This window comes from Erythrolamprus reginae, chromosome Z (assembly GCF_031021105.1).
Source record: "Erythrolamprus reginae isolate rEryReg1 chromosome Z, rEryReg1.hap1, whole genome shotgun sequence".
Lineage (NCBI taxonomy): Eukaryota > Metazoa > Chordata > Lepidosauria > Squamata > Dipsadidae > Erythrolamprus > Erythrolamprus reginae.
Window position 1 is genome coordinate 30,105,024 of NC_091963.1, and position 22,605 is coordinate 30,127,628.

At 41.9% G+C, this 22,605-nt stretch overlaps 1 protein-coding gene across 1 annotated transcript; it reads left to right on the forward strand.

Annotated features, from left to right (window-relative positions):
- Positions 1-1,813: 1,813 nt before the first annotated feature.
- On the forward strand, positions 1,814-21,007 carry ARL5B (ARF like GTPase 5B). Its single transcript, XM_070726366.1, has 6 exons — positions 1,814-2,007; positions 4,973-5,033; positions 9,831-9,978; positions 16,336-16,419; positions 17,004-17,155; positions 17,868-21,007. Exons 1-6 carry the CDS (start codon positions 1,962-1,964, stop codon positions 17,914-17,916), a joined length of 540 nt encoding a protein of 179 aa, XP_070582467.1. The 5' UTR covers positions 1,814-1,961; the 3' UTR covers positions 17,917-21,007.
- The last annotated feature ends 1,598 nt before the right edge of the window (positions 21,008-22,605 follow it).

Below are 22,605 nucleotides of genomic sequence, written 5' to 3' on the forward strand. Positions count from 1 at the left end.
AAATACTGTCTGTGGCAGACATTGGGATACACGGGTGGGTGATTGATTAAATCTTGATATTGTTTTAATTAGTCAAGTGCAATATAATCAGGCTGTAAAACAATATGTATATAACCTATCTGTGCATTAGTGTATCTGTAGAAATGTACATCTAAGGGAAATTCAGTTTTTATTGCTTATTTTAAATCTTTAGATTTTCAAAAAAGAAATGGTTTGTTGGTTAGCACCAAAAAAGGTAACAATGACTAATCCACTATTAGGGCTGATAATGTAACCCTAAATTATGCTAGTACACTTATATAATGAAATATATAAATCTTTTGATTTCACAAGAGTTTTTGTTTCTGTAAAAATAACAGCTTTAGATTGTCAGAGCTAACCAACAGTTGGAAACAAGTGGCAGAAATAGTTCTAAGATTATATCATAGTTTTAGTTTATGCATTGATCAATATTCAGTCATTAAAATTAAAGAATACATTTATTTCCCTTACTTTTGCTTAGTGTATAGGTTGATAGATAATGATTTCCTGTGTGGAGGTTTTAGAAATATCAATCTACCGGTAATCTAAATTTGATATGGCTACTACTTCTAGTCGTTCTCTCCATTTTTTTAAATCTTGAGCTGAAGAACATGTCTTAAAATTTGGCTGTAAAGCAATGTGGAGTGCTTTTGTTATTAAGTGCACTTTCCCTAAACATGAAGAAATATAGAGCACTAATTTAAGGTTTATTTTTACTTGCTCTTATAAATACTTTCATAAAAGTAGGATTTTACATGATGATTGAATAATGGACCAATACACCATTACCATCTATTCTATATATAAAATAAAGAGATACTAAATCTGAACTACTTGAAGTGAATAGAATTTGCGAGCACTAAAACGTTTTTAAATTTTAGAAATTGAATCTAAAGATGGCAGGGGAGGTGCATTTGTAGACCATGGCTTTGCAAATGTTTACTAAATTTCAAGCAGTCCCAGACCACAGGGAAAGAGCCTGCAAAGTGTAGTTTTGAAAGCCAAACTACGGTATAACTTATTCAACAATAGATAAAAGATTGCCTAGTCCGCTATCTACCAAATCCTGCCTGAGAATCCCGATGAGTGTAAACCAGTGGTTCTCAAATTTAACAACTTTTAAGATTGGACTTCAACTCCAAGCTAGCATGTCTTGAAACTTGCCAGATTTGGTAAATACTGATTAACGTAACTGGGAGTAAATTGAAAGCTGTTTGTACTTTCTGGGAGATGAACTACTGTATACGTTCTGTGATACCTGGTCACTATACGTTTATTTTGCTTTTATAGAAATCAGGTGGTGTCGGTTTCTTTAAGTAGAAAACAACCTGTCAGGGCAAGTTTTGTTGACTGGATTTTGGGAATCAAATAACACGGGGATCACGCTCCAATATTCTTTTGAAACGAGGATGGATTCCCCTTCGTCCGAGGTGATGTCCCCACCCCTTCAGGAATATTAAAAGAGAAAGGAGGAGAGAAGACGTAGCGATGACAGGGATGACGTTATGGTCCGGCCCTTCCCTCATCCTGCCCTAGCTGGTAGTATAATTTCCAATATTTCCGGTTGTGTATTGAACGCGCGGGGCAAAACGAAGACCCACTCTCGCTTTGAAACCTTCAGTTACCCCGCATATGGTGGCGCTCGAATGGAAGCTTTAGGGCCAAGAGTAGACTTTTTCAGTTCGCTCTTGAGCAACGTTATGCGTCATCGCAAGTCCCGGGGCTTTACCATTTTGCGCGAATCCCGACGTAGTGATGTCAGCTGAGGCAGGAAGGCGGGGTAGGGCTCCGGCTTGCTTGCCTGTGTGGCTGGAGGGAGGAGGCGGGGCCGGAGTGGTTTCGGTCCCACCTGCTTTTTTCCGGCCGCTTTGGGTAGGGAATACGGGACGGAAGGGAGGCACTTCGCCAGCTCTATCGGAGACCGCGGCTCCCGTTCCGGGATGGGGCTCTTGTTCGCCAAGCTGTGGAGTCTATTCTGTACACAGGGTGAGTGGCTACATCCAGCGAGAAGCATTGCTTCTCCCGCGATGCGGTGGCAAAGGGAAGACCCCGGGGGCAGCATGGATCCGAGAGGGGAGACTTGGGCTTTGGTGGCGGACACGGTAGCAAAGGAGGGAGTGGGTCCCGCGGGGGAAGGCCGGTCACGGAGGAAAGCGGCGGGAGCGGGCTCGCCTGGGATGGGGTTGCAGGCAGAGGCTAAGCTTAGAAGTAAGATTGCCTCTGTTGTGGACTGGGATGGGAGACCACACGCAGAGCATCCCAGAGCTATGGTCAGATGAGGACGTGGGAGAAAACGAATGACAAATCCCTTCTGTGTTGTTGCTGAGATGGAGCTAGGAACACGTTTAGTTCCCCCCTTTTTATTGTCGGCATTTTATCCTGAAAAATGTCATAACTTACTCTTGTGTCCACCCATCTGTCCCTCTGACAACCCTGTGACTGGCTAGCCTGGAAAAGACAGTTTCAAGTCCTCAAGTCCGTTAACAGCTAACTAGTACAGTATTCCTCATTTGGGCATTAAAGTAGAACACCGTTTCTCACCTTAGGAATATTAAGTGATGTGGACTTCAGTTCCCAGAATTCCCCAGCTAACATGCTCGCTGGTTGAGTTCTAGGAGTGAAAGTTCACCAACTGATACCGAAAGGAATTCCACACAAGTTGTTAAAGTTGTTAAGATTGAGAAACACAGATCTAAAGTCATCAAGTATTTGGGACATAGGTCATTGATGGTGAGGGTAGATGATACATTCAGGTCCTAAATCAAAGGGGTATAGAGAGCTGTACTGAAAAGTTTCTTCTATTGTGTCTCTTGGCCTTCTATATATACTATATTAAATACTATATTAAATAGTATATTAAAATATAAAAATATAAGAATTTTTGCCATCCCCCTTATCTGAAATTAGCCTGGCCAATGTTTATGTACCAATCTTTTTAAAAATCTAATAAATGCAAAGATTTGTTTATGAAATTTTAAAATTCTACGTATAAAGCAAAGGGCTAAATTTTTTGTAAATCAAATTATACATTGATAGTGTACTGTTAATGACTATTAAATGTTGGTAATGTCACATATTAAATTTGAGAATAAGCTTTTGATCTCATGAAAGAGAGGGAGAGAGAGAAACCATACAGCCATTCTGCTGTAAACCTCAAAAGCATGGTAAAAAAAACAAGTCTGTATTAATTACTTCCCATATATTTAATACTTACAACTACAGTATATTCAGTAATTTTAAAATTAGTAGTGTAACAATTTTATTTCTTCTCCTCTGAGAATATATCCCTCAGTATTTAACAGAAAGGACTAATTTGGCCTTTGATTCAAAAAAGTTTTATATTTCTGGGGAAGATTGCCTGAACTGTGTGAAAAAGCTTCAGCCTGTGTTGTTAGCCATAGATCTGAGAGAGTGGAAGAGAAACCACTTTCTCATGCTCAGTTTTGTCATCAAAGGGCAGTATTCTTCAGTAGATTCAGTAATGATTCTGATATGAGAAGCTGCTTGAAGATGTTAATTTAAAAAAAAAAACATTGGTTGTGGTGACTTAGGTAATAGTTTCAAGTAGAAAATTGACCTGCTCCTTAGTTAACATTGAGAAATGGTATGATTTGTTTGTTTTCAGCCTACATGAAATGTGAATTCTTCTATTGTGATTTAGCACGGCGTGGTTAGCTAGAGTCAGCCTTGGGGAACAATCCATGGTTAAAAACTTTGTTTATGAGTGGACTCATAGTTTCAGCTATTATAAAGAATTGAATTGAAAAAGTGAGATTTGATTTTAGGATGCTAGCTTGTGGAATATGTATTTTGCATTAAGCTGATGCCGCGTCATATGTGTTTGGAAGACTTCTCAATTTAATAATGACTCACAACCTTGATGTAATGATATTTCATAAGATGGAATTTCAAACTCCAGAGCTCTTGCCCCGAGTTTACTTTTCTTAGTAGTAAATGGATTGGATGAAAAGTAACATAATAATAATAATAATAATAATAATAATAATAATAATAATAATAATAATGAGGTCTTCTAGTCCAACCCCCTGCTTAGGCAGAAAACCTACACTATTTCAGACAGATGGTTATCCAACATCTTCTTAAAAACTTCATTCATAATTTCTGGAGGGAAGTTGTTCCACTGATTAATTGTTCTAACTGTCAGGAAATTTCTCCTTAATTCTAAGTTGCTTCTCTCTTTGTATAGGTAATTTGTACAGGTGAACCTCAACTTGTGATCACAATCAAATCAGAGTTTACATTGTTAAGCAAGATAGTTATTAAGTACATCTGCATGTAGTTGTTAAGGGAAAAATTGGCTTTCCCCCACTGACTTTGCTTGTCAACTCCATCTAGGAAAGTTGTAAATGATAACCACATGGCCCCTTGCACAATGTAACCAAAATATTTACCAAGTGCCTGAATTTTGATCACACGTTGATAGGGATATTGTGACAATCATGTGCAAAGAGTAGTCGTAAGTCACATTTTTCAGAGCTGTTCAAATTTTGAAGTCGTTAAATGAATGGTTGTAAATACAGAATTACACTAAATAAATAGTTGTAAATACAGGACTTTCCAATATAGCTGTTAATATTTGTAAAACAAATATTAAGATATTGGGTTGTCTAACAAATATTCGCTCTGGGTTTTTCTATGTCTGCCCTCCAGACTTCATTGGGGGGGGGGGGGGCACGACCAATGATACCTTGAGAAATTTTTGACAAGTATGGAAAAATCACATAGAAGCAGAATCTCTTATTTGGGAAAATGCTTGCCTGACCTCATTTTAAGTCAGATTTCCAGTCATTCAAATTATTCTATAATGAAAGCATCATACAATATTGAGGCATATAAATGAAATAAGATAGCTGTAGGACATAATAAATTAAAACATAGTTTACTTGTAAGTGTTATGAGTTTTTTAACTGCCCATTTTTATGCATTGTAGAACACAAAGTGATAATTGTGGGACTTGACAATGCTGGGAAGACTACAATTCTGTACCAATTGTAAGTATTTCAGTATATACAGGGGGGTGGACAATAAAATGGAAACACTTGACTTTTTGGCATCATAATGTTTGAACATGTTCAAATCAATCAAAACTTAACATATTTTAATTTTTTTTAATTCTGTTATTTGATATGTTTTTTTAAACTACCTTTTTTAAAAAACAGAAATTTGAGGAAATTGGTTATAACCTTCTAGAAATGGCAGATCTCTCAGACTTTCAAACAGGCCAAATTGTTGGTGCTCGAATGGCAGGTGCTAGTGTAACAGAAAGTGCCCGAATGTTTGGCGTTTCAAGAGGTAATGTCCCAAAAGTAATGACTGCTTTTGAAAGAGAAGGAAAAACGTCCTCAGCCGAGCACAGGTCTGGTCAAAAGTCGAAGTTGTCTGAGAGAGACCGTCGGACTCTAAAGCGAATTGTTAGAGCGGATCGCAAGACCGCAGCTCCTAAAATCACTGCAGAGCTCAATAGACACGTACAGAACCCAGTTTCCACAAAAACTGTTCGAAGGGAGCTTCACAAATCTGGATTCCACGGAAGAGCTGCAAGGTGTTTCCATTTCTTTGTCCACCCCCTGTATTTCTAGCTTTCAGTGCATGAAGTATTGCAACATTTCTATAAGGTTAATAAATTTCTGAAAAATAAAACTTGCCCAAAACTGAAAAATATTTTAAATTCCTAAGTATCAAATATCTCAGTCTGAGAGCTTAAATATGTTTTTCAGCATGAGCATACATTTTAAACAAGAGCTCATTTAGTTCTTCCAGTATCTTAGGTATTTCTTTAATTCTTTTGAATCAGAAATTGATTGATCCAGTTTATTGCCATTAGTGAAAGAATAATGTCTTATTTTAGTTTGTACTGATTGGCCTATATTATTTTCTTTGGAATATTTCTTTCCTATATTGCAATTGCCTTTACGGCTTATTAATTGTTTTAATGGACACTGGCAGGTAATTGATATGCTGGCTGTCAGCACTAAGATCAAGTATTGAAGTCTATCCAGAAAGAGAACATTCTGGAAGTGTTGTTGAATCATTTATGCTGAGAATAAGCAAGTGAGAAAATATCAAACAGAATTTCTTATTACAGCCCTTCTTAAGAAAGTACCTTACACTGCTAAATTTCTCGTATATAATTAAGACCATAGCCAATCTTAAGGCTTCTAAAGTAACTGAAGTTAGAAATCACCCTCACCATGTAATGGAGAAAGTATAACTGGATCTTTGTTGTCTGAATCTAAAGTCCTCAAGACATTGACCAGACAGTGTGATTTTGTATAAGACTGTGTGAGTTGATAACTCATTCTGATTTACTTTCAGTTGCAGACAATATATCTGGTAATCATAAGTGGTACTTAGCATATGGTCTAGAACAGTGTTTTTCAACCAGTGTGCCGTGGCACACTAGTGTGCCGCAAGACATGGTCAGGTGTGCCGCAAAGAAGGAAGCTCAGGTTCCAGTCTTGCAAAATTTTGCTGAAAAGGAGAGAGGGGGAGAGAGAGAGAAAGAAAGAGAGAGAAAGAAAACAAGAGAGAAAGAGAGTGAGAAAGAGAAAGATAAAGGAGAGGAAGGGAGAGAGAGAGAGAGAAATGAGAGCAAAAAGGGGAGAAGAAAAGGGAATTGAGAAAATAATTGAGGCAGAGAATGAGAGGAAAGAGAGAAACAAAAGAGAGAGAGAAATGACTCTTGATTTAAAGCATATGATAAAAAGCACCCAAAGAATAAGAGAGAAAAAAACCCTAGCCCTCACCTATTTTGGGAAATGGTTCAAGAGTGTGTACACACACACACACACACACACACACACACACACACAAGGGAGGAGGAGACAGGGATGGAAAAAGAGAGGAGAGTGTCTTAGAATGTCAGTTTGGTTGGTGGTGTGCCCCAGGATTTTGTAAATGTAAAAAATGTGCCGCGGCTCAAAAAAAGGTTGAAAATCACTGGTCTAGAAGTCTAGATCAGTGTTTCCAAACCTTGGCAACTTGAAGATATCTGGACTTCAACTCCCAGAATTCCCCAGCCAGCAAATGCTGGCTGGGGAATTCTGGGAGTTGAAGTCCAGATATCTTTTTTTTTTTTTTTGTAAATATTTTTATTGATTTTTTAACAATTTTTATATCACACAACATAAAACAGTGCATAGTGAATTGTGCCCACCACCCCGACACACACACATTCCCCACCACCACATTGGGGGTGTTTCTTGTATAGTCCACTTAACCCAAGAGCAATATATCTATTTACATATTATAGAGTGATTCCAATTTATTCCTTGTAGCTTGGTCTCGGATTCTGCTCGTCATATATCGTCTTACCCTGTCCCACCGTCCCATCAGCTGTCCCAACTCAGTTTCATTATCCGAATGTATCCTTTTTTCCATAATTTCAAATTGAATATGGTCCACCATGTACCTATACCAATTTTGCATTGTCCACTTTGTCTCATCCTTCCAACCCAAAACTATTACTGCCTGAGCGCTTTCTATTGCTGCTTTTTTTATTTCTCTAAATTCTCCCATCGCATTGCTTTTTACTAGTACTGCCATTTCCTTAGTGATTGTCCATTGTATATTTAGCATTCTATTGATATCCTCTTTCACTTTTTGCCAAAATTCCTGCACTATCAGGCATTCCCAAAACATATGCATAAACACTCCTTTGTCTTGACACCCATGCCAACAATTCCCCCTGACATTCTGCTGAAAAGAAGGTTGGGAAACACTGGTCTAGATAAGTGATGAAAAACCTTTTTGAGGTGTGTGTTGGGGTGTGCTAGCATACATACACGTGCCCACACACCTTCTCTTTCCCCCATGCACGCGCACCCCCATCCCGCGCCTCGTAGGTGGAAAAAAATGCCCAAATGGGCAAACTGGAAGTTTGGGAAAACACACTTCTGGTTTGCTGTTGTGCTGTTTTTTTGCACTCAGGAGGGTTCAGGTAAGCTTCTTAAAACTCTTGAGTGCAAAAAACAGCACAATGGGCAAACTGGAAGTTTGGGAAACGCACTATGGGCTTGCCCGTTGTGCTGTTTTTTTGCACCCTGGGGATTCAGCTTCCCAGAACCCTCCAGAGCAATGTATTTATATATATAAATAAGAAAAAATCCCTTCTTTTTTATTAAAAGAAAATAATAATTAAAAAAAACCAAAATCCATTACTATTAAAACTAAATCAACCAGCAAAACCAAAAACATAACTATTAATAAAAACAGGTGAGGGCTGGGTTTTTTCCCCCTCTGTCATTATTTAAGTGCTTTTACCATATGCTTTAAATCAAGAATCACTTCTCTCTCTGTTTCTCTCTCTTTCCTGTCATTCTCTGCTTCAATCATTTTCTCATTTCTCTTTTTCTCTCCCTTTTTTTCTATCATTTCTCTCTATCACTTCCTTCCACTCTTCTCTCTCTCTCTTGCTTTTTCTGTCTCTCTCTCTTATTTTGAAAGTTCCGAGCGGGCTGGCAGAAGGATAGGGAGCGCGCGCCCGTAAAAAAGGGTGCGCGGGGGGTATTTTGGGGCGTGCGCACGTGCTCACGCACGCAGCTTACGGGGAACGCTGCTCCAGAGTGCAAAAAACAGCATAACAGCAAATCAGAAGTTCAGAAAATGCATGTCCGATTTGCCCATTCTGCTTTTTCTTGCACTCCGGGGCTTCAGGAAGTGTTCTGAAACGTTCTGAGAGTGAAACGGCCTTTCCCCAGGCCGAAAATCAGGTGGCTAGTACACGCATGCGCGCTGGAGCTGAAACATGGCAAAGTCTCACATGCCATCCAATATGGCTACATGTGCCATAGGTGCACCATCACGGGTCTAGATATTCTGATTGATACAAACTAGCCAGGGCTCTGAAACACTTCATATGTGAATCCAATTTTGCTGCGGAGAGTGAACAGTATGTAGCAGTTTGTTTGCAAGTCTAAAGTAGCCAGGATCACATGGCAGCTGTTGAAAGTAGTTGTGCAATGCCAGAAAAACTCAGGACTGATTTAAAAAGTGGTAGAGATGCTATATTTGCATTCATAAACCTTTTTTCCAATGTATTTCCAAATTATAGCACGTACCTTTTATAAACCTCTTTGAACAATGGTATACCACAATTGGCGACCAATATTCATTCATTCTTTCTTTCATTCTTTCATTCATTCTTTCATTCGTTCATTCATTCATTCTTTCATTCTTTCATTCTTTCATTCTTTCATTCTTTCATTCTTTCACTCATTCTTTCATTCATTCATTCTTTCATTCTTTCATTCATTCTTTCATTCATTCTTTCATTCATTCATTCTTTCATTCATTCATGCTTTCATTCTTTCATTCATTCATTCTTTCATTCATTCTTTCATTCATTCATGCTTTCATTCTTTCATTCTTTCATTCATTCATTCTTTCATTCATTCATTCATTCTTTCATTCTTTCATTCATTCATTCTTTCATTCATTCATTCTTTCATTCTTTCATTCATTCTTTCATTCATTCATTCATGCTTTCATTCTTTCATTCATTCATTCTTTCATTCTTTCATTCTTTCATTCTTTCATTCTTTTATTCTTTCATTCATTCATTCATTCATTCATTCATTCATTCATTTATTTATAATAAAAAGAGCATCGCAAATTATGATAAGTAAAAGCTAGCCTAATATAAGAACATGATGAAAAAACAATTTTTAAGAAAAAGAAAACAATTGTGTGCTTAATGTGTGCTTTTCAGTCACAATTACTATATCAACAATCTTCTGGTAGCTGCATTTCAGATTTTTTAAAATAAACTGTCTTTTCCCCCTTTTTAGCTTAATGAATGAGGTAGTTCACACATCTCCTACCATAGGCAGCAATGTTGAAGAAATTATAGTGAAAAATACACATTTCCTTATGTGGGATATTGGTGGACAAGAGTCATTAAGATCCTCCTGGAATACTTATTATTCAAATACAGAGGTAGGTGACTATTTTATTATGATTTTTGACCCTTTATGATAACTATGGCTCTTTTGGTGTACCGTTTTATAGCCAGTAATTGATGGATATGTTGGACTTCAGGTTCTTGACTATGGTCTGGGCAATGTTCCCCAACCTTTCAGAGCTGGCGGCCCAGCACGGGGGAAAGAAAGGGAGGTTTTGTGCAAGGACCAGACAGCAGATGCATGCATGGCTTCATTTGCAAGTGGGTTTGCGAGCAATTGTGCCCACTCCCCATGTGAATGAGGTAGTTCACACTTACAGTTGTGCAGTTGCGAATAAGCCATAATCTGGTAGTGGCCGGAGCCGACAGGTTGGGGACCTCTGGTCCAGGGAACAGATTTCCTGACATTGGTGGCATCTTCAGAGGCAAAATATCACAGGTAAGTAAACAAGCACTAACTAGGCTCCTATTTTTATAGTCAGGTGTCTGGCTTCTGAATTATTATTATTATTTATTAGATTTGTATGCCGCTCCTCTCCGTAGACTCGGGGCGGCTCACAACAGTGATAAAAACAATGCATGGTAACAAATCTAATAATTAAAATCTAAAACAACAGTTTTACATTAAAAAGTCTAAAAAGAAAAAACTCCAATATATAAAATACATACACACAGTCATATCATGGACAAAACTACATAGGCAAGAGGGGATGTCTCAGTTCCCCCATGCCTGACGACAGAGGTGGGTTTTAAGGAGTTTGCAAAAGGCAAGGAGGGTGGGGGCCGTCCTAATCTCTGGGGGCAGTTGATTCCAGAGGGTCGGAGCCGCCACAGAGAAGGCTCTTCCCCTGGGTCCCGCCAGACGACATTGTTTAGTCGACGGGACCTGGAGAAGACCAACTCTGTGGGACCTAACTGGCCGCTGGGATTCGTGTGGCAGAAGGCGGTCTCACAGATATCCTGGTCCAGTGCCATGAAGGGCTTTATAGGTCATTACCAATACTTTGAATTGTGACCGGAAACTGATCGGCAATCAATGCAGACTGCGGAGTGTTGGAGTAACATGGGCATACTAAGGAAAGCCCATGATTGCTCTCGCAGATGCATTCTGCACAATCTGAAGTTTCCAAACACTTTTCAGAGGTAGCCCCATGTAGAGAGAGTTACAGTAGTCGAACCTCGAGGTGATGAGGGCATGAGTGACTGTGAGCAGTGACTCGCGGTTCAGGTAGGGCCGCAACTGGTGCACCAGGCGAACCTGGGCAAACGCCCCCCTCGCCACAGCTGAAAGATTGTTCTCTAATGTGAGCTGTGGATCGAGGAGGACGCCCAAGTTGCAGACCCTCTCTAAGGGGGTCAATAATTCCACCACCCCCAGGAGATTTGTATGAAAAACTTTAAAAGGTAAAATACTACATTTTTGTTAATAAAAATGGGAGAGAATCACAGAGTTGGCCTTCTCCGGGTCCCGTCGACTAAACAATGTCATTTGGCGGGACCCAAGGGAAGAGCCTTCTCTGTGGTGGCCCCAATCCTCTGGAACCAGCTCCCCCTGGAGATTAGGATTGCCCCCACCCTCCTTGCCTTTCGCAAACTTCTTAAAACCCACCTCTGCCATCAGGCATGGGGGAATTGAGACATTTTCCCCAGGCTTATATAGTTTTACGCATGGTATGCTTGTGTTGAATGGTTTTTAAATTAATGGGTTTTTCGATACTTTTTAAATACAGTGGTACCTCAAGATACGAACCCCTCATCTTACGAACAACCCGAGATACGAACCCAGGGTTGAGGAAATTTTTGCCTCTTCTTACGAACTTTTTTCGTCTTACGAACGCCAAACCCGAACTTCCGGGTTCGGCATTCGGGAGGCTACTGGGAAGCCCCGCAGCCCGGCTGTCACCTTTTAAAACAGCTGGGGGACTTCCCAGCAGCCTCCCGAAGCCGAACCCGGAAGTTCGGGTTTGGCGTTCGGCTTCGGGAGGCTGTTTAAAAGGTAACAGCTGGGCGGCGGCGGCAGGTTGGGAGGCCGCTTTGGGTTTTTGGCTGGAGGTCCGGCGCTGGGGGAGGGAGTTAGGGAGGTCCTCCTGCTCCCCCCCTCAGCGAAAAACACAAAGAGGGTCTGCCGCCGCATGACAGGCATGGCGGAGCAGCATGGAGCAGCGGGAGTCTGAAACCGCCAGCGGCTTCAGCTTCCCATTGCTCCGCGGGCGACCGCCTTTGTATTTTTGGCTGGGGGGGGGAAGCAGGAGGCGCAGGATCGGGCCGGCGGTGGGCGCGGGGAGAGGCAGCAGGTCTGCATCCTGGACGGGCGGCGGTCGAGGAGGCGCGACCGAGCGGACCCGGCTCAGGCTCCGGCTAGGACGGGGCGGGCAGCGGCTGGGCGCTGCGGGGAGGGTGCGTCCGACTCGGGGCTGGCGGCACCCGACGCAGCGGGGAACATCAGCGTGGGAGGCAGGAGAGGACCAGGCAACCGGAGCAGCGTCGCCGCCGCTCCCGACTTGGCTTCCCTCACCGCTGCAGGCAACGTGCGCTGTGATCTTCCCGGCCAGCGAGGCTAAGTGACGGAAGACAGCTGCCAGGCCGGGCTTGATCCGCTGAGGCTGGCTGAGCCGGAAGATTGCTCCCGGCTTGGCTTCCCTCACCAGCGCAGGCAACGCGCGCTGTGATCTTCCGGCTCAGCCAGCCTCTGCAGACGGGAAGATCTTTGGGGTGGGGGTGGGGCTGTCGGGACACCTCCCACCCCAGCACTTTGAATCCCGCCGGCCAAGAGCACTTGGGCAGAAGCTTCCCCCTCATCGCCCGTGTCTGGCAGAAGCTTCTGCCCGAGTGCTCTTGGCCGGCAGGATTCAAAGTGCTGGGGTGGGAGGTGTCCCGACAGAAACGGGCTCCGAAGCGGCGCAAAGTTATCCTGTCTTTCCACCTCCTCCCCCTGCGGCCGCCTTCCCAAAGGAGCCTCCCAACCGCAGAGGAGGCAGGGAGAACTTTGCGCCACTTCGGAGCCCAGCGCAGCGCTTCGTTGGGAAAAACTTCAAGGAGATAGTGGCAGCAAGAAAGAAACGGGCTCCGAAGCGGCGCAAAGTTATCATGTCTCTCCACCTCCTCCCCCTGCGGCCGCCTTCCCAAAGGAGCCTTCTGGCTGCCCAGGGGGAGGGGTTAGCTTTGTGCCGGGGGAGCGGGGGCTGCCACCCGAGCGCTCTTGCCCAGTGGGAGGTGAAGCACTGGGGTGGGGGTGGGGCTGCCGGGACACCTCCCACCCCAGCACTTTGAATCCCGCCGGCCAAGAGCACTCGGGCAGAAGCTTCTGCCAGACACGGGCGATGAGGGGGAAGCTTCTGCCTGAGTGCTCTTGGCCGGCGGGATTCAAAGTGCTGGGGTGGGGGGTGTCCCGACAGCCCCACCCCCCACCCCAGTGCTTTGCCTCTCGCTGGGCAAGAGCGCTCGGGTGGCAGCCCCCGCTCCCCCGGCACAAAGCTAACCCCGCCCCCTGGGCAGCCAGAAGGCTCCTTTGGGAAGGCGGCCGCAGGGGGAGGAGGTGGAAAGACAGGATAACTTTGCGCCGCTTCGGAGCCCGTTTCTGTCGGGACACCTCCCACCCCAGCACTTTGAATCCCGCCGGCCAAGAGCACTCGGGCAGAAGCTTCTGCCAGACACGGGCGATGAGGGGGAAGCTTCTGCCCAAGTGCTCTTGGCCGGCGGGATTCAAAGTGCTGGGGTGGGAGGTGTCCCGACAGCCCCACCCCCACCCCAAAGATCTTCCCGTCTGCAGAGGCTGGCTGAGCCGGAAGATCACAGCGCGCGTTGCCTGCGCTGGTGAGGGAAGCCAAGCCGGGAGCGATCTTCCGGCTCAGCCAGCCTCAGCGGATCAAGCCCGGCCCGGCAGCTGTCTTCCGTCACTTAGCCTCGCTGGCCGGGAAGATCACAGCGCACGTTGCCTGCAGCGGTGAGGGAAGCCAAGCCGGGAGCGGCGGTGACGCTGCTCCGGTTGCCTGGTCCTCTCCTGCCTCCCACGCTGATGTTCCCCGCTGCGTCGGGTGCCGCCAGCCCCGAGTCGGACGCACCCTCCCCGCAGCGCCCAGCCGCTGCCCGCCCCGTCCTAGCCGGAGCCTGAGCCGGGTCCGCTCGGGCAGAAGCTTCTGCCAGACACGGGCGATGAGGGGGAAGCTTCTGCCCGAGTGCTCTTGGCCGGCGGGATTCAAAGTGCTGGGGTGGGGGGTGTCCCGACAGCCCCACCCCCCACCCCAGTGCTTTGCCTCCCGCTGGGCAAGAGCGCTCGGGTGGCAGCCCCCGCTCCCCCGGCACAAAGCTAACCCCGCCCCCTGGGCAGCCAGAAGGCTCCTTTGGGAAGGCGGCCGCAGGGGGAGGAGGTGGAAAGACAGGATAACTTTGTGCCGCTTCGGAGCCCGTTTCTGTCGGGACACCTCCCACCCCAGCACTTTGAATCCCGCCGGCCAAGAGCACTCGGGCAGAAGCTTCTGCCAGACACGGGCGATGAGGGGGAAGCTTCTGCCCGAGTGCTCTTGGCCGGCGGGATTCAAAGTGCTGGGGTGGGGGGTGTCCCGACAGCCCCCACCCCACCCCAGTGCTTCGCCTCCCGCTGGGCAAGAGCGCTCGGGTGGCAGCTTCTGCCAGATACGGGCAATGAGCGGGATGAGCGGCGCGGAAGCCGATGGCTGTGGCAGCTGCTGCAAGAGGCTTCCGCGCCGCTCGTCCTGCTCATTGCCCGTGTCTGGCAGAAGCTTCTGCCCGAGTGCTCTTGGCCAGCGGATTCAAAGTGCTGGGGTGGGGGGGGCTGTCGGGACACCTCCCACCCCAGCACTTTGAATCCCGCCGGCCAAGAGCACTCGGGCAGAAGCTTCTGCCAGACACGGGCGATGAGGGGGAAGCTTCTGCCCGAGTGCTCTTGGCCGGCGGGATTCAAAATGCTGGGGTGGGGGGGTGTCCCGACAGCCCCACCCCCTACCCCAGTGCTTCGCCTCCCGCTGGGCAAGAGCGCTCGGGTGGCAGCCCCCGCTCCCCCAGCACAAAGCTAACCCCGCCCCCTGGGCAGCCAGAAGGCTCCTTTGGGAAGGCGGCCGCAGGGGGAGGAGGTGGAGAGTTTGCGCCGCTTCGGAGCCCGTTTCTGTCGGGACACCTCCCACCCCAGCACTTTGAATCCCGCCGGCCAAGAGCACTCGGGCAGAAGCTTCTGCCAGACACGGGCGATGAGCGGGACGTCACTTCATTCCTCCACGTCACTTCGCCGCTTCACTGCTCCTTGTGGCTGGGGGGGGGGAGTTAGGAAGGTCCTACTTCTCCCCCCCCAGCCAAAAACTCAAAGCCTTTCTCCTGCCGCACGGCTGTTTTAAAAGGTGACAGCCGGGCGGCAGCGTTATTTTGCGGGTTTTTTTGTTGTTGCACGGATTAATTGACTTTACATTGTTTCCTATGGGAAACAATGTTTCGTCTTACGAACCTTTCGTCTTACGAACCTCCCCCCGGCACCAATTAAGTTCGTATCTTAAGGTACCACTGTATTAGATTTGTTTATTGTATACTGTTTTATTATTGTTGTGAGCCGCCCCGAGTCTGTGGAGAGGGATGGCATACAAATCTAATAAATTACTAAATAACATAAATAAACAAATAATTGCGCGCAGCTCTGCGGCTCTGGCACACAAATATGCGTTCAAACGAAATTTTGCTTTCTGTACCTGTGCAGGTAGCAGAATCTTGCACGGGGACACACAGACGTGCATGTTTCGGTGAGGAGTTTTGTTTTGTAGAAACATGTTCGCATGTACGCCCTCATGCAAGATTTTGCTATCTGCACAGGTGCATAAAGCAAAATTTCGCTCGAATGCATACTCATGTGCCAGAGTTGTGGAGCTGTACGCAATTAGGCGTACCAGTAGGTACCCACTATTGGAGGGCATTATTATAAATACATCAGCTGGTACCAAGGTTCCATTCTGCCCGATGGTTTAGCAAGTGAGATGAGATTTAAACAGGATATTCCTGGAAAAACAGTAATAGAAAATGACTGTGCTTGGGGTTTCTGTGGCTTTCAGGACATAGGAAGGGATCTTTTTACCTTGCCCATGAGTGGTACTACATGGTTTTGATCTCTCAAAAGCCAGAAAAGGGAAAGAAAAAGATACTTCTAGAGAGTTTCCGTGCTAAATGCTTTGATTGTGCACGCTCTTGTTATTTGTACCATGAAATTTTGTACCGTTAGCTCTCAGAGAAGAGCAGGAACTTAAGAAAGAGTGGGAAAAGAAGTTCAGTTGCTCCTGTTTGTGCAACAATCTTTTGTAGTTTCACATACATAAAGAGTTTCATCTGTTGGGATACTGCCTGTTTTACAACATATTTCTTCAATTTTTGTTTTGCAACTCTTCCTTTTTCCACAGTTTATAATTCTTGTAATTGACAGTATTGATCGTGAGAGGTTGTCGGTCTCAAAAGAAGAACTCTATCGAATGTTGGCCCATGAGGTATTTCATTTAGCCTTGACTCTATTCCTTATGCATTCCCAGGATTTATACCAGGAAGGAAATTAAAATCCCCAAAGGAGAATTATTACTGAGAAAATTCTATGAATGAATTTGAAGTCAGCATTAACCTAGCTTGGTCAAGGAAGCTTTGACTTTTATTCCTGGGATGTTAATTTCACTTTGGTGAAATTAAGTGCTGTAAAAATGGATGGCACAATCCGCCAACCAGTGCCGAACAAGAGTTCTGGTTTTATATCCTAGTTATTACAGAAAATTTGGCAAAATTCTGAAATAGCCTTTTTGGAAGCATAAAGTATTTCATTGGCAAAAATTATGAGGTCCAGCAGTGGAGAAGTAAATTTATTTAGGGGAGGGGACAAACTTTGATAATGGCTAAAATTTCATGCTTTATGGTGTTGAATTGTTGTTTATTAAACTTACATGTCATTAGGGAAATGCATCACAACCTTATGTTAAAGCAGTTGTCACAGTTAAAGCTATAGTGTAGTTGCATATATATTTATATAGGGTTTGTATGTGTAGCATCATAGCTATCTGAGTCATCTAATTATTGCAATTCACAGGATTTACAAAAAGCTGCCGTTCTCATTTTTGCAAATAAGCAAGATATGAAGGGTTGTATGACAGCAGCTGAAATTTCCAAGTATCTAACCCTTAGTTCCATAAAGGATCACCCATGGCACATTCAGTCCTGCTGTGCATTAACAGGAGAAGGGTAAGTATTGTAATAGAATATTTTACTTGCAACTTACAACTTCTATATTCTTCACTCAAATTAAATGAATATTTCTAAACTACATGATTAATATTAGCCTCTTAATTAAGGAAATAAATTAATAGAAAAGGGAGGCATGATTACAAAGTCATTAGTTTCTTGAGCTAAATATTTAAGAAAGCATGAACATATTTGAGTAATTTTCAAGAAGAGCTTTGAAGTCACCCTTATTAACTCCCACTTAATCAGATATTTCAGACCAAATACTTTTGACTATGGAACAAAATGGAAATTTATATAATATACTACAGGATAATTTTAATTTTCCTGTAGATAGAAGGTAGATATATTAAGATGAGCGACAGTAGACTTAGCTATTTTTTACTATCTTTAAACAGTTCCACAAATTCAAGATTTTTCTCATCAAACATATTTGTTAATCGACGAGACCTGGATTAATGAATTTTGATGTATCCAGATAGTCCTCTGCTTTTTCCTTTAAAGCCATTATGTTATTGTGCCTGGGCTTGGCCGGGAGCAGACTGGGATGTCAAAATGCTAAAGTAGTACAATAGTTAATTCCTGCCTGCCTACCCTTTTTGGATGTGTAAGCACAGAAAAATGCATTTGGTTTAGTTTCTAATAGTTTCCCTTTAAATAATGTTCTCTTAATGGTGTTTGTTAAGACTTGAGTGTTATTCTTTTCTCCCAGATTATGCCAAGGGCTGGAATGGATGACTTCCCGAATTGGAATAAGATAATTGCTCTGGATTGGAAATGTGAATTATCCCACGGACTACCCTTTTGTGGTACACTTGTCTGCTTAGTGTAGCAACAGGTTTGATTTAAAAGGAAAACACTTTTTGAAAGCTCCACAACAAACAACACTTGAATCAAATGCAGCTAATCAAAACTCAGAATATTTTTTAAACTTTTTTAAAATGAACTAGTCTTGGATGGATAAAAATGTTCTCCTACAAAATAAGCTAAAGAATTCTGCCTTGTATAACAAATTCACAGTGGAAAAGGTTCCTTCTTGAAGCTTAATATACCGTAGCATTGGTCAGTTTGCTTTTCTTTTTGTTTCATGCTACAACATTAAGCTTTAAGACTTTCAGGATTATGGATTTTAAAGTCTCTGGATTTCCAAGGAATGGGAATTCCAATGTCAGTACACTCAATTGGAATTCTCCAATGTTGAAAGGATTATTTATTTGCTATCAATGCTGTTGCCTTTTATTATTATATTTCTGCCTGAGAAAGTATGCACTTTTTTCTTAAAGTGTATGCTATAAATATTTTATATATTGAGGATTTTGATAAAATGGTTATAGGGGGAAACTTCATGTTATCCAGGAGGGCTAACTGTACTGCACTGTGTTTTAACAATGCATATTTAATAGGAAAAACTATTCCAGTATAAGTAGAGATGTATTTATCAAATGATAGTACAGGTCATTCCAAATTCTTTGGGATTCTGTGCCAATGGGATTCTTTAATTGGGTTCAAATTATTGATCAGCAGAATTAAATCCTTTGAATGGTGTGAATAATGCAGAAAAGGTTTGAAAAAAGACTGCTAATTATTCATTGAAGAAAATTAGAAGGTATAGTTGAAATTAATTCTCTTCTTTGGAAATTGGCCCATGACCTTTTCTTATAGAAAGCTGGATTATTGGTGTGATTTTCTTTCAGAATTACAACTTGTACTACATATCAGTGTCTTATTTTGTATGGAGTATGTGAAAATTGCATTGTTATGAACAGCTGTTATAAATGTCCCACTAACAGTATTATGTAGTATTTTTAAAAGTCAAAGTCTGTTTCTTATGAAGGAGGGAATTCTTGTCATGCCATAAAGCTGGTAGTGTCATGTGCAATCGAAACTGGTTGTGGAGGACCCTCCTCGATCTCCTTGACATGGTCACAGAGGCAGTTAATGGTTTAAAAAGTTGACTTGTGAAACCGGTAGGTTGGGGAAGGCCAATGTACCTAAATATCAAGTATAAGCCCCAATAATGCTGTCAGGAAGTGCTGCAAATTATGTAATTTTTGCCATTTGTATCATGATACTTGTGATTATGCTTCCCATCATTTGCAAACACTCATTTTGATGTATCTAAAAACTATAAAGGTAAACTTTTTTGTTCAGTATATTCTGTAGGTGAAAGAGAACTCATTTTGACATAATGCACAAGGAATATGTGCTATAGTTTAAAGAGGACTGTAGCTTCATGAGGAAACAATGGTTTAGAAGGCACAGTATTTTTTGAAGGTCATTTTCTATCAGAAGAAAATAAGAAGCAACTGTTCAAGACATAGAAGCCATCTCTTTCTATGATTTCGCAGATACAATTTTATAGATATATCTAGATGGTTTTCTTGGCAACCATACTGAAATGGTATGCCGTTATCTTCCTTATAATCTGAACCGACTTTTTCTGAGATCAAACAAGCGAACAGTTAATTCTACTATTTCTTTGGGGGGCGGGGGGCTTTTCCATTCCATTAAGTTTTATAAGAGCATTTTTTTAAAAAAAGATATTGAAGTTGGTCATTTAATTTTAAAAGTCACGATTGGAAAAGGCTGCTTACTCATTTTCAAGTATTAACTGAAATTATATTAACCTGATACTGTGCTAGTTAGGAAGGAAGCAAGAAAACTCGAGTTATTTTTTATTATTTATTATTATTTATTATAGATTTGTCCCAGTAGCATGTATGCGGTAAACTCAGTATACACATGCATACACTAACGTGCACATGCATATTCAATTAATGACCAAGTTATCTTTCATTACAATAAGAATTGTTACTTATCCATAATTTTGCTTATTCTTAGCATTTGTCCCACTACACATTTCTCTGGAGATATCTTCAAATCTAATTTCAGAGAAACTTTTAATTGAAATTTAGTTTTATCTCTCTATCCTTATTTCTGTCTATTCCGTCTATTCCTTTGGTTTTGTCAATTATAAATTGGTCTGATGTACCTTTTTAATAGCCCAACTTATAACTTGAAGGCTCAGATAGAGTTTGAATAGGAACAATAATATCTATACAGTACCAGTTGATGGATGATTTCTTTCTTGGAGCCAGTATTGTTTTTGGATCTTTGGGAATATGTGTTTCTCATCATCTTGTTTACAAAACTTAGAGTTATATCTGGGATGTTTTGGGAACCTCTGATCCACTAACTCATTATGATTCTCTCATGTCCAAGATACTAGAGAGTTTTAACTATTTCTGATTCAAGGTTCTTTTAATTCTTTGCCCTGCTTGTGTCCTGTGTGAAGATACATGAGCCTCTGAAAGAAAATGTTTAAGTGAGATCATGACAGATCATTTTCATTCTTTCTTTGCCTTCATTTATTATCCTCACAGTAATTGCAAAAGTAACATTTTTTTTCATAGAGGGAATTTTAAACCTTGGCTTTTTTTATGGTGTGGAACTGAAAAAGCTGGCCCGTTTTTCCATTATCATTTCATGTGGTCATAAGGTTTTTTCACTTTTATATTAAATGGTGAGCATGACATTGCACTGTAATTATGTCGAGGTGAATTAAACTGCGTGGTTATGTAAAACCCTTTGTGCTGCTGTCAAAGCTGCTAGCAGTGTGGTGGGGCAAGAATGAAAGAGAGGCTGATTGGCCAATAAGACACCACTCCTTACACCACTCCTTATTGTGTTTGCACCCACCTGTTGCATGTAAGTACAGTTGGTTCTCTAAATTGTGACCATGGATTTTATTTCTTGAATTTGGATATATTACATTTTGTATTTCTGTAATGAGCAATTGGTTGAGTTTCAAAACTCACTGAACTTGTATTGAAATAAACAATTTAAAATACATGTATATGTTTTTTATAAGATTATTTATAAAATTGGCCAATACCATTCTCTTCATCCTCCACAATCATGTGGCAAAAATAATTCTACACATCACCAATATAATTTAGTAATTTGGTAAAGAACATATGCTTAGTTCTTTTGAAATATTACCCTTCATGATATATTTCCAGTAACAGTTGGGTTTTTGTGGTTAGCTCTTAATTCCTGTGCTAGCAAGAAAGTGTTCCTATTATGCAAATACCAAGTTATGATAAAAGTCTTTCTTATCCTAGCAGATTAGAAACGAAAAAAAGTGTTGTGGCAACCTTTTTTTTAACAATAAACTACATAATTAATAAACTAGAAAGAGGAAAGTGTAACAAATTTTGAATGAGTACTGTACTTGGTCTTTCGAATTTAGCCTGATTATATGCTTCAGGTAAGATCATCATTTTAAGGAAGGATAAAAAAAATTCTGTTGAAGGAAGGTGATCTGAACATGCTTACAAATTTTATCATACTAATTTCATAGAAACATGAAATAAACAGCTGACATTTAAAATTTCAGAAAAACTAAATCAACTTGTTAAGTAAGTCCTCAAGTTTTAATGTGTTACCAACACATTGGTTCCCAATCTTCCTAATGCTGCGACCCTTTAATACAGTTCATCACATTGTGGTGACTCCCAGCCATAAAATAATAAAACTACTGTATTAGGAGACTCGGGAGTACGTTCTAAAATAACCTCACTGCCAGTTTGCTTCCTCCAGCATTGTGTGGCCACGCCTCATGGCTGTGCATGTGCTTTGCACATGAATGCAAGCGCAGCACTGAATTTGAAAAAAAATGCAAAAACAAGGTAGCAATGCATGCGCAGTGCCATAAATTTGTCTTCTGCGCATGCTCAGGAGTTCCCATGGTACGGATTTTTTTCCCCAGTAATTTATTTGCATCTACCTGGAGATGGATAGAGGAGCGATTCCTAAGACCATTGGAAATATGTGTTTTCCAATGGTTTTATGTGACCCCTGTGAAAGGGTCATTCAACCCACCGTTTGAGAACTGCTATGATAGAAGTTAGATGAATTTCTAGCCTTTAGGAAAGCAAGACTAACTATGGAAGGGATCAGTTTACTCATGGTGGAATTAAGTCATGTGCCCGTTTTTTCCTAATGAAAATTTATTTATTTATTTATTTATTTTTAAAAAATAAAGAGAGGATAAAATATAAACGTAATTCTGTTAAGATCAAAACAATATAACTTTCTCTTTTCTGTTTCTTTCTTTGCACTTTTTTCCCTTACTACTTTCCTTTTTTCTTTCAAAATTTATATTGCTTTTGTTCTTTTAAACATTTATTATATATGGATTCATCACACACACACATATCTATATGCACAATATATACATAATACAGTATATATGAGAAACAAATGATTGGAAGGAGAATATAACTTAGAATTGATCACATACTTTTAAGTGCAGTGAATTTGGTTTTATGAAATGTTATGTTAAGAGGAACAGGAATTGGATAATGTAAAGATAGTGAGAAACCTTTGTGATTTTTGTAATAAAAGGGTGATTTGAATATAATCTGGTTCTAGTATCAAACACCCAC

What these genes read in the sequence shown, in the direction of transcription:
- ARL5B (XM_070726366.1), top strand. Translation starts at nt 1,962, where the DNA reads ATGGGGCTCTTGTTCGCCAAGCTGTGGAGTCTATTCTGTACACAGG. An exon ending in CTTATTATTCAAATACAGAG is followed by an intron (nt 9,979 to 16,335) that starts GTAGGTGACTAT and finishes CTTTTTCCACAG; the next exon opens with TTTATAATTCTTGTAATTGA. An exon ending in ATCGAATGTTGGCCCATGAG is followed by an intron (nt 16,420 to 17,003) that starts GTATTTCATTTA and finishes TGCAATTCACAG; the next exon opens with GATTTACAAAAAGCTGCCGT.